This window comes from Tympanuchus pallidicinctus, unplaced genomic scaffold, assembly GCF_026119805.1.
Source record: "Tympanuchus pallidicinctus isolate F22 unplaced genomic scaffold, pur_lepc_1.0 scaffold5, whole genome shotgun sequence".
Lineage (NCBI taxonomy): Eukaryota > Metazoa > Chordata > Aves > Galliformes > Phasianidae > Tympanuchus > Tympanuchus pallidicinctus.
The window spans coordinates 42,195,450-42,208,582 of record NW_026294769.1 but is presented as its reverse complement, the minus strand read 5'-3'; the positions used below and the strand labels follow the sequence as shown (position 1 = coordinate 42,208,582).

The window sequence follows — 13,133 nt, the reverse complement described above, 5'->3', positions numbered from 1 at the left end:
ACATAGCTCAGTGGGTGCCAGGAGAGCTGTGTGAGCCTGCAGCACTTTTAGTTCTGTCTTGAGGACAGCCAGCATCATCTGCAGGAATCCCTTGCGTGGAGGCAGTCGAGCTCCTTGGAAAGTGCTCTGTGCTCCCCTGCCAGCAGCTTCAACTGTGAGTTGTTCAGCACAGGCACTGGTACTGAGGATCTGGTGCTGTCAGATGAGACATGTAACCTCTGTCTGTTGCCTTCAGTCATAACTGAGGGGAAAACTGTTTAATGTTATCTTCGAGTCTGAAAACTGTTAACATCCCAAAATACTGAATATCTTCTGATTCTATAGTTTGCCTGTTGCTGTCTTCTCTGCAGCCTTTTCAGGTAACACAGATTATGTCAATTAATGTGGACATGCGGGAGATTGTTCAGGTACCTTCTTGCATCCATCCAAACATGAAGACATTCCCACTATAGCAAGCATTTCATCATTTCATTCAGTATTGTCATAAAGCACCAATCAGTTCACCAGGCTGAGCAGTCATTGCAGCTAGTTCTGCTTAACAGAGCAGAGGAACATTTATGGTAGCTTGGGGGAGGCAGTGAAAACTGCTTATTCTCTGTGTTCCCAGCTGACACATGGGTCAGTGTTGGACAGTACTTCCAGAAAAAATCCTCTTGCACAGAAGAGCCCCCTTAGCAGGTATCTTTGATTTAACAGCAGGATGGAGCTGAAGTTGTGTCTTTGCATGCAAAAATTCCAGATTGCTTAATAGCTTAATTTTGTTTTTTTCCGTGAGGATTGATAAGTTAATCTGTCGTTTATTTATTTGAGATAGTTTATGATCTTCAACTCACGTATTTTAGTAAGGCATGTTATGTATCATTGTTACTTTATGTTTCCTATTACTGAAAATTAATTTTTCACACAGTATCTTCATTTAATTAGATAGTACAATCACACATGCATTTTGCATGAATAGGAAGAATCTGTTTTAATTTAGCTATTACATATTTTGCTATCTTGGGTTTTTCAGTTAATATTCCCAAGTTTTTTTGTTTTAGCATAACAATAGTCATATTCATTGCTTCTTACGCTGTAACAACAGCACTCAGATGTCAGTTCATAGATTGACATAATCAGCTTTGTCTCTTAATTAGAAAAGAGAATAAAGCTGTTTAGGAGTGTCTATGAATGACAGATGTACCATTAACAGAAGGCTACATTGGATGGGAATGGTGCAAATGCTTGGAATTGAAATGTTAAAATTGTCACTGATAACCTTTCATTTCTAATTTTCATTTTCTTAGGATTCTTTTCTTATTGAAAAATAATAAAGTCAAAGGTACATGATACAGCATAGAAATTGAACAGTTGTTTGTAAAGCAGAATTCCAGTTCCTTCTGTAAAGACTCAAAATTATAATGAAAGAATCTTTAAGATTTTTCCTGTAGCTAGGGAAACCATTACTCAGGATTTGACCATGCCTTTGGATGCACTCATCGTCACCTGTATGATAGCACCGGTTTTTTTATGAGCAACAGGACAGAGTGACAGTTAATAGGAGGTTCAGAGCACAGGCTGTACCTGACTGCAGCACAGCACATGAAATGAGGCAGTTATTATGAAGAGTAAAAAACTGACTTCAGTAAGTCCACATTTGGAACTGATTCTCCATCAGTTCACAATACTGTTCATATCCATCCTTTTGTGAAAGTTGTACTCAACAGACATAACAGCTTTCAGTTTAAGTAAATAAAAATTGTTGAATTTTGGTGAGTTTCAAATATTAGGACAATGAGAAGGACCATATGAGAGAAATTCCTTGAGTGTACGCTAAAAAATTGCTCACGCTCATGGTTTTCTATACTTGATGAGTGGCCCCACAGCCAGTCTTGGGGGTGGTTCAGCAAGGAGAAGGGTGAATGGATGAGCAACCTGACTGAACTCACACCTTTGCATCCATTTTCATGTAAGGATAGATGAGGTGTCCGGAATTTTTCTTTGCCTGCATCCATTGGCTTTGCACTAGAATGTGTAACACTTATCTCCCCAGTAGATATGTTCTAAACTTGTGAGATTCATGAAGCTTTGCCATTTTAAAGCACGTTGTGTTCTGGGTATAGGCTGCCACATCAACTGTTTGGCATTCGGCAATTTAATAAGGTGGGGCTTCAAAACAGGTGTGATAGTGCTCACTTGAAATAGCTGTTTATAAAATATTGAATGTTTCTTAAACTAAACTACTAATTTTCAAATTCAGTGTTTTACTTGATGGGAAGAGTAAATTGCTGTTTCCTGCTGTGTATGCCAGGCAGCTTAGAGGCAGGAGGTGTATTAATCAGAAGCTGATTGAAGTCACAAAATTTGAATTAGAAAATAGGTTTCAGTTGGAAATTTTACACTGTTGAAGGGCGGTGGTAGTGACATTTTAAATCATTTCCATGTTAAGCAGTCTAAGAGAAACAGGGGATAGGAAGTCACAATCTGCAGAAGTGCCTTTTGGATGTGGTGTTTGGATTCTGCCTGTTGAAGTATACATGACTGAACAGGGCCATGCAAAACTAGATCTATCAAATTTCAAATCTAAATATGAATGAAATTGAGATCTATCCTATACTTTTTGAACTAGAGAAGGAAATGATGGAATTGAATGATACTTGTTTGGGTTTTTAATTTAAAAAAAAATATACAGATATATATATATATATATGTACTTTCCAGTTAATCTAGGGCAGTGAAGTCTTGGACTCCTCAGAAAGATGATCCTGTTGTAACCCAAGTATTATTTCATGCAGCGAAACAATTTTTTTTTTTTTTTTTTGCCATTTTTATTCCTCTGTTAAGTTCCCAAGTTGACATTTTCTCAGTATAATTTTAAAATCTTGAGGATCGTATTTGTATTTTCTACTCTCTCTTTCACAGCAGAGGGATTTAAAACATGTTCAGACCCGCAGTGTTCCTGTTATTGTTCCATCTTACAATCTCCAATTAATATTTTAGCTTTCCGTGAATGCAGAATGAAAATGTATTTCCAATTTACCTAGAATTGGAGTTAGTTAGGTTACCTAAAATTGACACGGATACCGTATGCTAACAAGTACAAAGCCAAGAACTTCTTTGAGGTTTAACCCTTGTGCCCTTGAGCACAATAGAGTTTAGATAAATGCTTTAAAAGGGTGGGTGCAGACCAATTAAAGGAGCATATTTCCCAAGCATCAAACCATTGTTTTCAAGCAGTGCACCAAAGCTCTTAAATTAATACATATTAAATCTGTTACAGGCTCAGCAGAGTTTTAGGCTCAGGAGAGGGAAAAGCAGATGAGGGCACCCCATGGGGAGACCAGAGGGGCTGTCTGTGAGCAGCCCAGCCCATTTCCCAGCTTGCAGGGTGTCTGCAGGCAGCCCCACAAAACTCCACCAGGAACAGAGGGGCACCACCACCCCTTCACTGGTCCTGCTGGAGCGGGGAGCTCTGTGAGCACACCGAGGGGGCTGCAGCTGCCTCCGTTCTGGTATTTGCTAAATAAAACTGAGGAACAGCTGTTTGGTGGGAAATATATTGAAGGGTCTTTTTTATTTTTGTTTTTAATAATTCGAAATAAAAATATTTTAGGGTATTTTAGAATCTTCCTCACAATGAGAGATCTGGTTTCAGGTTAGTAGTACCCATGACTGTTTAGTAAAAGGCTGTACTTTATATCCAGTCAGACCAAATGGTGGCTGATGTCGCTGTTACAGAGTGTGCAGCTCAAGTAATAGAAGAGTGCTTCTCATACATACAGCCTTGTGAAAGGGATCACTGCCCAGCCCAAGGAACATCATTTGCAAATCAAGTGTGTTGCCCCTAATTGTGAAAGCTTGTTAAGACATGGAGGGGATTTATCAGACTATGATAAAAATCTATCTTGGGAAGGACCAAACTGGTCTTGTATGCTGGTGCGGAGCTAGAGTGGAATTTGGGGAAGGAAAAGTTGGAGGGGAAGGATTCAATGGAAATGAGGAACAAAATAGGCAATTTTTGGAAGAAGAGGAGAGATTTGAGGGAAGAACATAGAAGCACATCTATGGATAGAGAAGAAAAGGAGATGTTACAGTTGGTGAGGAGCAGAAGAAGAACACAGATTGCAAGTTGCTTTCTTCTGAATTTCCTATATTCTGTGCTGAGAAAAATAAAAACTGAATCTGGAGAGTGCATGGAAGCAAAGATGACAGAAGAAAGATAGCTAGGATTTCAAATGCAGCATCAATTTGGATGGAGAAACAGATATTAATCTAGGCTGGTAGCATAGGGAGGTAAAGCAGGAGAGAAGAAATTTATAGTGGAGAGTTAAATTTCATGTCTGTTTATCCTAAAGTGCAATAGATTTGAGAAGGTAGAAGGGAAAGAGAAAAAACAAGGCTCTGGAATGTAAGCATGTGTAATTCTTTAACAGTAAAGAAAACATGACCTTCTGATAAAATGTTCATCTGAAAAGCATTAAGGTTTTTGAACCATTCAGTATTGCATTCAGCTGTTGTTTTCCTGCAGTGTATGCATTAGTGGCAAGATTTGTCTCCTTCTCTCAGTGCACCATCTCAACCGTGTTTGCAAATAGGTGGACTAGGTAGGGTATCTGGGAGATTTTTGTATTTGTTCAGCTCTTCAGATTATTCTTTGGAATCTTTCAATACACCTATGAGCAAAATGTGTATGTTCTGACAGTTAATTCTGTACTACGATTCACAGAATGTTAGACATCCAAAACTGCCAGGGAGAAGAGGGCAATTACTTTTAGGCCTCCCTATGCTACTAGGCACCCAGTGGGGACCACATGGTCATAACTGTGGAAGTCATTAAATTGTTAGTAAAAATCTTCCTACCTGCTTTCCATCTTCTTTAAACATTAAATGCTTTTTTTTTTCCCCCCCCAATTCATACAGAGCTATACATAGGCAGATTTCAAGCCAGAGAATGTGGCCCTGTTTTCCTACTTAATTACCCTGACAAATAAGGAGTGGGCCGCTGGTATTTGCACATCATGTGCATGGTAGGCAGAGCAAGTGGGAAAAGAGCATTCTGCAGGATTCCTTTGGAGGCAACTCAGCTCAGAAGGACGACCATGATTGTAACATCAGAAGTTTATTACAATAAAACTAATTGTTTCTCTTACTGTTTTAAAAAAAAATGTTATCTATACTCAATTTTTCCTACAGTGAAAATACTCTCTGGGTGCATAACTTTGCATGTAAGTATAGAAATAAGTTTGCTTATATATACATCGTTTGTGTACAAAAACGTACACAACACACACACATGCATTTTAATGAATCACAATTGCTTGTTGAAAATGGCAGATGCTCCCTGTATGGGGAATGGACAGAGGGAGTATTTCATTGACACTGGTCCATCTCCCAAGTGAAGATCAGTTATATGAGATAGGGTGCAGGCGTACGCTATAGGAAGGCTGTTCCTGTGTCAGGCAAAGAGGCAACAGATGGATGTAGGCAGATAGGAGGCCACAGTGGATGGACTCTGTGTGCGTTATGGATGTGCTCTGCAGTAGCTATGATGATGTGCAGGATTCAAGAAGAGATTTAATTGAAGATGAGCTGCAAGGGAAGCCAGATGGACAATAGTAGGACTAGAAGTGTATTGCAGGAGGCTCCCCAGACCTGAATAGCAGCTTGGTATGAGAAGCAAGGTAGCGGTTGCAGGGCAAAGGGCTCAACAGCATGGGCAAATCCACTGAGGAACCTGGAGAAGGATGGGCAGCAAGGCTGGGAGGGTACAGAGGGATCATGAGGAGGAGGAAAAAGATGGTAAATTAGTAGACCAGGAAAACTGACCTGGACAAGTGTGTAGAATGGAAGGTACGAATGGAGTGAAAAACCAAGCGTGGGAGCACTCATGAAAGAGTTTGGGAGTGGTAGAGGATTCATCAGCTGCCACCTAGGTGAGCTGCTCGAGAAGGTGGACATGAGCCAGCAGTGTGCGCTTGCAGCCCAGAAGGCCAACTGTATCCTGGGCTGCATTTAATAAGGGGTGGCCAGAAGGAAGAGGGAGGTGGTTGTCCCCCTCTTGGGGAGAGGTTCTGGATTCCCCATCCCTGGAAGCATTCAAGGCCAGGCTGGATGTGGCTCTGGGAAGCCTGGTCTGGTGGTTGGCTACCCTGCATGTAGCAGGGGGGTTGAAACTAGATGATCACTGTGGTCCTTTTCAACCCAGGCCATTATATTATTCTTTGATATGATTCTATGCATGTTTCTAATAAAGGCCACTACTTCCAAAAAAACCTTCCGCACATTTTCTATCTACTGATAGTAGAGAACTTCAAGATATCCAGCTTAACCAAGATGCAAGACTTCTGGACAGCTCACTCACATGAAATGAAGCCTATTTTCAATACCTGTTTTGTTTAAATGAACATCCTTTGTTATCTAGCATTCATAATGTTTCAGGGGAAAAATTATAATTGATTTTTACCATTTTTTCTCTTCTGAAATTCCATACTTTGTACTCAAGGAAAAGTACAGTTAATTGCACATAGAAGATGCAGTGTCGTTATGCAATATTCTCCTCCTTTCCCTTGTTAACATGGCTTTTTTAATGTGATGAAGTCCCACCACTGTTTCTGAAATTGCCTGAATTTATTTGTTTGCTCTTTATTACGTAAGGAATGATTTCTGCATCTTTGAATATATTTCTGTGTGGAGTGCTGACATTCTTATCCACACTTCACTTGTCATTTCTAGGCCAGACGGTTAATATGATTTCCTACTTTGAGCTACTTACTGTGTACAGTTTTAACATGTGTTGCAGTAAGGCAATATATTAAAGTACAGAAATGGATTATGGAAGAGATAGATATCAGACGAGAGTTGTTGGGTTCTCTTGGGTGAAGTCAATCAATGTGCAGTGTAAATATGTTCCTGATAGTGCTAAAAGGAAGTATTGGTAAATTTGTATTCTGATCCATTCCCTCTTACATGAATGCAGGGGAAAAAAAGCATTTGTGTTTGTGGATAATATTAAGAGGAGGGGCTGCAAGCCTGCAAAGGAGGGATTAGCGTTCCAAATGGCAAACTGAAAAAATAGAGGACTAATCAGCAGCATCTGGATAGGACCAGGATCTTTTCTCTGGGAAAGGGCTGAAGGCTGTAATGATTCCTAACCTGGGTTTTTTTCAACACCATAGAGATATTGCATGGAAAGCTGAGGTTGTGCTGGGATGCAGATGCCCGCAAGATGCTTGAGGTAATCGCTGTGCAGTGCTCGGTGCAGGCATGGTGCTTCCAAAGGGGTGGGCAAAATCAAGACGGGAGAAGTGTGAGAACATAGGGATGCAGAAAACAGTTGTGAGGAAATTCTGTAAGAAACTGGAGTTGCTTAACCTAAGGAAAACTAAAGGAGAACATTATAAGTACCTTTGAATATATAAAGTGCTCCTGTTGAAAGGGGTGAAGGTGGTTATTTTTTCTCTTATCCTCTTTAGACAAAATCAGAAGTAGAGGACTTGAAGTGCAACATGAATATAAAGGGTAGACGTGAGGGGAAATTTTCTGATGATAAGGACAGATTGCTTGGGAAGACTGGAAATTCTGTTACTGAATATCTGCAAGAGCAGCATGGGTGAATATGAGCAAGGATGTTGGTATGCAGTAGCCTATCTGGAATACAAGGCATGGAGTAAGATCTGCTCTGGATCCCTTCCTAACTTGAACTGTTTTAATTTGGTTAAAGCTGAACTAAGATGGAAAAAGATCTGGACGGGACAAGTGATTTCAAATATCAAGATATAATAACTGTGGGCTTGATTGGGGAATGTGCTGAGCAGTCATGGCTGCTCTTACTGACTTCACCCAAAGCAAAGACAGTGTAGAATTTCAGAGGCAAGGCCACAAGCACTGAATCAGTATTAAATTCTATTACTGCTGAACAATTTTTGCATTAACTGAGTATTTTCCATTACTCCAATTCTGGCTGCTACGAAACTTCACATTACATTTTGTGTAGAACCCTTCTTGGAATTTTCAACCTCTGACAAGACTGAGCCAAAAGGGCTTTTCCAGTAGGTTTCCATTTTTAAACTGTTCCTCAAAATGATGATTTCCCACCTTTGGGGTTTTTAGGCAACGCTCCAACCAGTCACTGTAAGTAGTGGTTGAATTTGTGGATGTATTCTTCAACACAGAACTTTGATGAGGTGATATGTGTAATGTGAACCTATAGCCGCTAAGATAATGTAGCCTAAAAAAAAAAACCAAGCAAAATAAAAAACTTCCTAGGTAGCAGTATTTCAGAGCTACTGAATATGTTGCTAAGTACAGGTGTTTGGGGGATTTTTAGGGATGATCCAAATGAGAAGAGGGAAAAAAAAAAAGAGATTCCTGTGAAGAACTGATTGCAGTGGAAGTTAGATTACAAACAAAAAGCTTGCATGCTTTTACAGAAGAGGAGTATTTTAGTTAAAAAAAAAAACAACAGAACTTTTTGCCAAAAAAAATCTGTCAGTAAAAAGATTGCATTTTTCTGCGTGGAGAAAAAAAAAAAAGACACAAGGAATATTCACTGCTTGGTTTTCATCAGCACGCTTTTTTTGGAAAAGCAGACAAAATTTTTCTTTGATGTGCTCACAGGTGCATTTTCCAGGTGTAGCCATTGTTTTTTGACATTTTTTAAGCTGAAATTATATGAATAACATTGCAAAATCATCCTATGTTCTCCCCTCGTTGGCATGCTGTCACAGCACATCAAGCAATGAGCACTGCAGAGGGCTCTGTCCTGGGTTAGCCGTAACAGGGGACAGCAAGAGATTCATCCCCTCTTGGGCTCTTTTCCACTTCATTAGGAGTGATCTTTATCCTCCCAGAAGACAGGAGGTTATCTGCACTTCACCTAGACGAAGGTACAGGCAGTGGGCAGTGTGCTTTTCATTTCCATGTGTGAGGAGACATCTTCTTCAATGAGTCTATCCTGTGTCACCCTGCCAAGCTACAGCCCAGTGCATCCATTTGCTTACACAAACTTGCAAATATTGATCAGGTAGGAGCAACAGCTGATCCTTACCTCTGTAGGAGTGCTCAGTCAAGGAATTCAAAGGTGAAAAACTATATTACCAAAGTTCGTGTCCATCTAATTCTGCAGGAAGTACTTTTTAATATTACATGTATTCAGTCTAGAAAATTTAGAATTCCAGGGTATCACTGAGGCAAATAATTTTGATGAGCTAATTAAGGCGTATGTAGTTTTGTATGTGTCAAAAATTTTTATTGTGATCAAATGTTTGAAAGAAAATGTGGGGGAGGGGGGTTGGTTTGTCCTCTCATAGATGCAGAACACCTAATGCTGTGAAGAGGTTTGGGAGAAACTAACTGCCAAATGTAAAAAAAAAAAAAAAAGAAGAAAGAAAGAATGAAGGAAAGAAAGAAAGATAGACTTGCTGGTTTTCTCCTGTCCTAAGTTTCCCATGTCTCTTTTTTATAATACAACAAGACACTCCAGACACCACATTTCTGGGGATTACCTTTGTTGGGGTTGAAGCCTTTGGCCTCATTCTTTTCCTCACTGTTAGAGTGCTCATAAGCCCCTGGAAAGACACTGTCTGTCATGTCTTGTTGCTTAAATATTGTGATCGAGCCTGTGAATAATCTCAGACTGCTCTGACATGTTCATAATAGCTTTTGTTCTACTCCTGCACCCATACATTTCCATTCCTTGAGGTCCCTCAGCATGGTCTGTTCCAGTATTTACACAGAATGTGGCAGTTGGACCAAAAGTGATACAGGGATATCAAACCAACACCTTTTATTTTTGTGGATGGTAATAATTTAGAAAGTGAAAGTGGCCCCTCTGTGGCAAATGATAATCTCCAGTCTTTTCTGGGCCCTTTTTCTCCCTAGCTTGAGGATTCTTTCACCCGCTGGTGAAAGTTGCAGTGAAGCAGCAGTTCCCCACTGAGTGACATTGCCATCTATGGCTTTTTCGGTTGTTCTTTGTGCAGCGTTGGCTGCGCTCACACCAGATGCCAATCATACACCACCAGTGGATTTGCAAGATTATAGGACAGGAAAAAAGATGAAGGTTAAGCACAGGGCACAATAGAGATTACTTATGGTAATGAATTGTATAATTTTTCTAGACAGATCTGGATTAATGTTTATCCCAGGCAAGAGATTACTGTATGTCTGATTCTAGTTGTAAACAGACATTATTAAACAGAAGGTTCATGTTCATGAAATGCGACTATGGGTGTTAAAGCACTTATGATTTATTATGTGCAAAGAGAAAAATTAACCTGTTCATCTGCTGTAGTACTAGATGCTCTGTGGAGTTTTGCATAATTTGGAAGGCATCTGCTCCTTTGAAATACAAATAATGAGTGAAAGATTCTTCTCTCGTTTACACTGATCCAATGCCCTGCACTGCACAGGAGTTACAGTGATGTAACCAGCAAAAGAATAGACCTGAATACTTCTATAAGCAATAGCATTTCTACTAGAGATAAATGTTGGCAAGGTCTGTTTTCTTGTGAATCTTTATATTTTTTCTTGAAGAATTATAGAAAAAAATACGTTAATAGTCGGAGAGCTTCAGAAATAATGACCTTATTTGGATTTCCCAAATAATTCACTTTTGCTAGTGGAAAATAATATTTAGAGAACTTTGGCATAAAAAACAAATATTTTCATTCATTTTTCACATAATTAATGTTGCAGCCCATTTTTCTTCTTTTTTATTTAAGCACTGCAGAATAGGCACAACATTCACATTGCTTGTGCTGCTTCAGCTTCTTAACTAAATAATCATACCTGAATTAGTGAGTTAATTTTTTTAAGTGAACTCAAATGTATCTCTTAAGGAAACTGTAAACAAACTCCAAAACTTCACTTCTTTGATTGAGTAGAATTGCAACTTTATTATTTGCTAACAAGGAAATATCTTTTCAAATAAAAGCAGAGATAAATTGCAGATATCTGTCTGTTCAGTTTATGTACACACCATATTTGTAGCCGGATTATTTCTTGCAGAATGCCATTTGGAGTCATCCATTTAGCAATGGTGGATGATACAGCTGTGCTGGTTTCCCTCCACTTGTTAGGTGATTTTCCTACTTCTAGATTTTACAGTGAGTGTGTTGCTGATGCTTTATTTGTAAAATTCAGTCATATGTGAGAAATCTGACCATTAAGTTTTACAGGCTTCAAATGGACTTCTCATGAAAGAATAAATATACATACAAATATTTTGTATGTGTGCAAAAATAAGCCAATATGCAGGGAAAAAAAACCAAAAAAAACCTAAATGGAACATGGAATAAATATTATGAGATACTAAGTGTGTAAGGCGAATTAAGATATAAGTGGTTAAACTAGATGTGAGTCCGTCATGCATAGGACTGTCAGGTCGTAAGTTCTCAGTACTTGAATTTAAAAAGCTGCAATCTAAAATTGCCATCAAAACACTTCATGTTTCTTTTTTTTTTCTTTTTTAATTCATATATATATTACGTTTGATACAAAAAAAAATAGGCCATGAGAAAGTGGTAACTTTTTTTTAACATTTTTCAACATTTGTTGGTCTAACTACCACATTTCATAAAGGCTGTGAAGCGTGAGCTCTAAGTTAAAGTATGTGAGCAAATTTAATTGATGGGGAGAAGTTTGCGTAGACTTTGCTGGTGATCCAGACCAATTGCTGTGAAAGCAGTGCAGCACCCTAAAGCCTGTACAGAGTTTTGAGCACAGGTTTCAGGCAGCTCAGGTAAGGTGAGCAGCACTGCCTAAATGTGTGTGCAGTGAAGCATGTCTAGGGGAGCAGGAAAACCTGCACCGTGCTGTGTCTTGGCGCACTATAAGTCATTAAGATGACCTCCGTCTCCCAGAGAGCAGCGAAGATGGGAATGAAGACACATTTCTGTGAGCAGCCTGCTGTGGGTCGTAAGTTAAAGAGGTGCTGCATTTCCCTGTGAAGCACACGGCGCCCAGCCGCGGTGTTTAACGGCGCTAAGCTCATCGCTGCTGAGCTGAACGCGGCTGAAGCGAACGATGACCCTCACGTCTTGGCGATGGCAAAATGTCTCCCTGATGTGATCCCGCGGACTTGGGAGCATTAAGATAATTTCCCCCTGGATCTCTGAGCTGCGTCCTCTTTACCCGGCGGAAAGCTGGTGAAGAATACAGCTTTTGACCGACTGACAGAACGTGGAGCGGGAAATGAGATGCGTTAAATTAGAATATGACAAAAAGCCTATCTAAATATCTGTCACAGGGCTACGAACGGGGTGTCACCCAGGAAAGGAAAGCAGACCGCAGGTGGGACTGCATAGTCAGGGGGAAAAATTGGTAAATCATCCAGATTTGTTACAGGCTTTGAGGGGATAATTAAGGATATCGAGTGGGCTGCTACACTTCCAGGGCTGGTGATCCCTCTCATGTAATCTCAGATTAGTTCTTGTCTTGTCTACACTGAGCGCAGAATTAAGCAATACAAAGTTTGCTGCCCCAGTGCAGTAAATCATGGAGTTATGTGCCTGTGAGAGGATGCATAGCATGTTGGCTTATGCAAGACACGAAAGAGAAAGGGTGCACCTTTCCTACAATAAAGAAACCATCACAAAACAAACAACAAAGCCCCAACCCTCAGAACTCCAAGAAACAAATAAATGAAAAAAAAAAAACCAGCAGTGCAAATGTGCGGGATGTAAATTTTTCTGGTTGCTACAAGAATGTTTGCAAAATGATTTTCTGGAAAACCAACATCTGTAATTAGTAGCCAGTGAAACAGAAGGAGCTCAAGGCGTGCAGTGTGGTTTGGCTGCATCTGTTCATTTTTAACTGAATTTGTAACAACTTTTTGCAGTACGAGTGCAAATCACGGGCTTGTAATTTACTCCTTGGAAAGTTTTAATGAGAAAAATAGAAAATGTAAGTTCAACATATCAGTTTATGTTTTGTTTTATTTCTGTATGAGCAGTTCGCGGGAGAATGTGACTATGATAGGGTTAATCCAGCTACACAAAAATCCATGCTGTGTATGATAGTAGTAAAGCTTGTGATCCCTTGATCTTTGATTAGATCCGAGCTAGTAAATATCTTGTTTAATCAGAATGAGTTGTTCTGCATGTAGTATAAGTCACCTTCACAGATGGGATGTAGCAACAGAGTTGTTCGTGAAT

General features: G+C 39.6%; 1 protein-coding gene across 4 annotated transcripts in view; it reads left to right on the top strand.

Moving 5' to 3' along the window:
* The window catches only part of LOC128090793 (cytochrome P450 7B1), a 121,124-nt gene that overhangs the window by 86,454 nt on the left and 21,537 nt on the right, over positions 1-13,133 (top strand). Inside the window, exon 1 of one of the 4 annotated variants that reach the window (XM_052703401.1) lies at positions 7,173-7,213. The exons of 2 other annotated variants lie outside the window; for them this stretch is intronic. In XM_052703401.1, the coding sequence (XP_052559361.1) occupies positions 7,188-7,213 (26 nt within the window). In that variant the 5' untranslated portion in view covers positions 7,173-7,187. Of the gene's footprint in view, positions 1-7,172; positions 7,214-12,863; positions 12,883-13,133 lie in introns of those variants that run through there. One more of the 4 variants, XM_052703402.1, reaches the window with a different exon arrangement.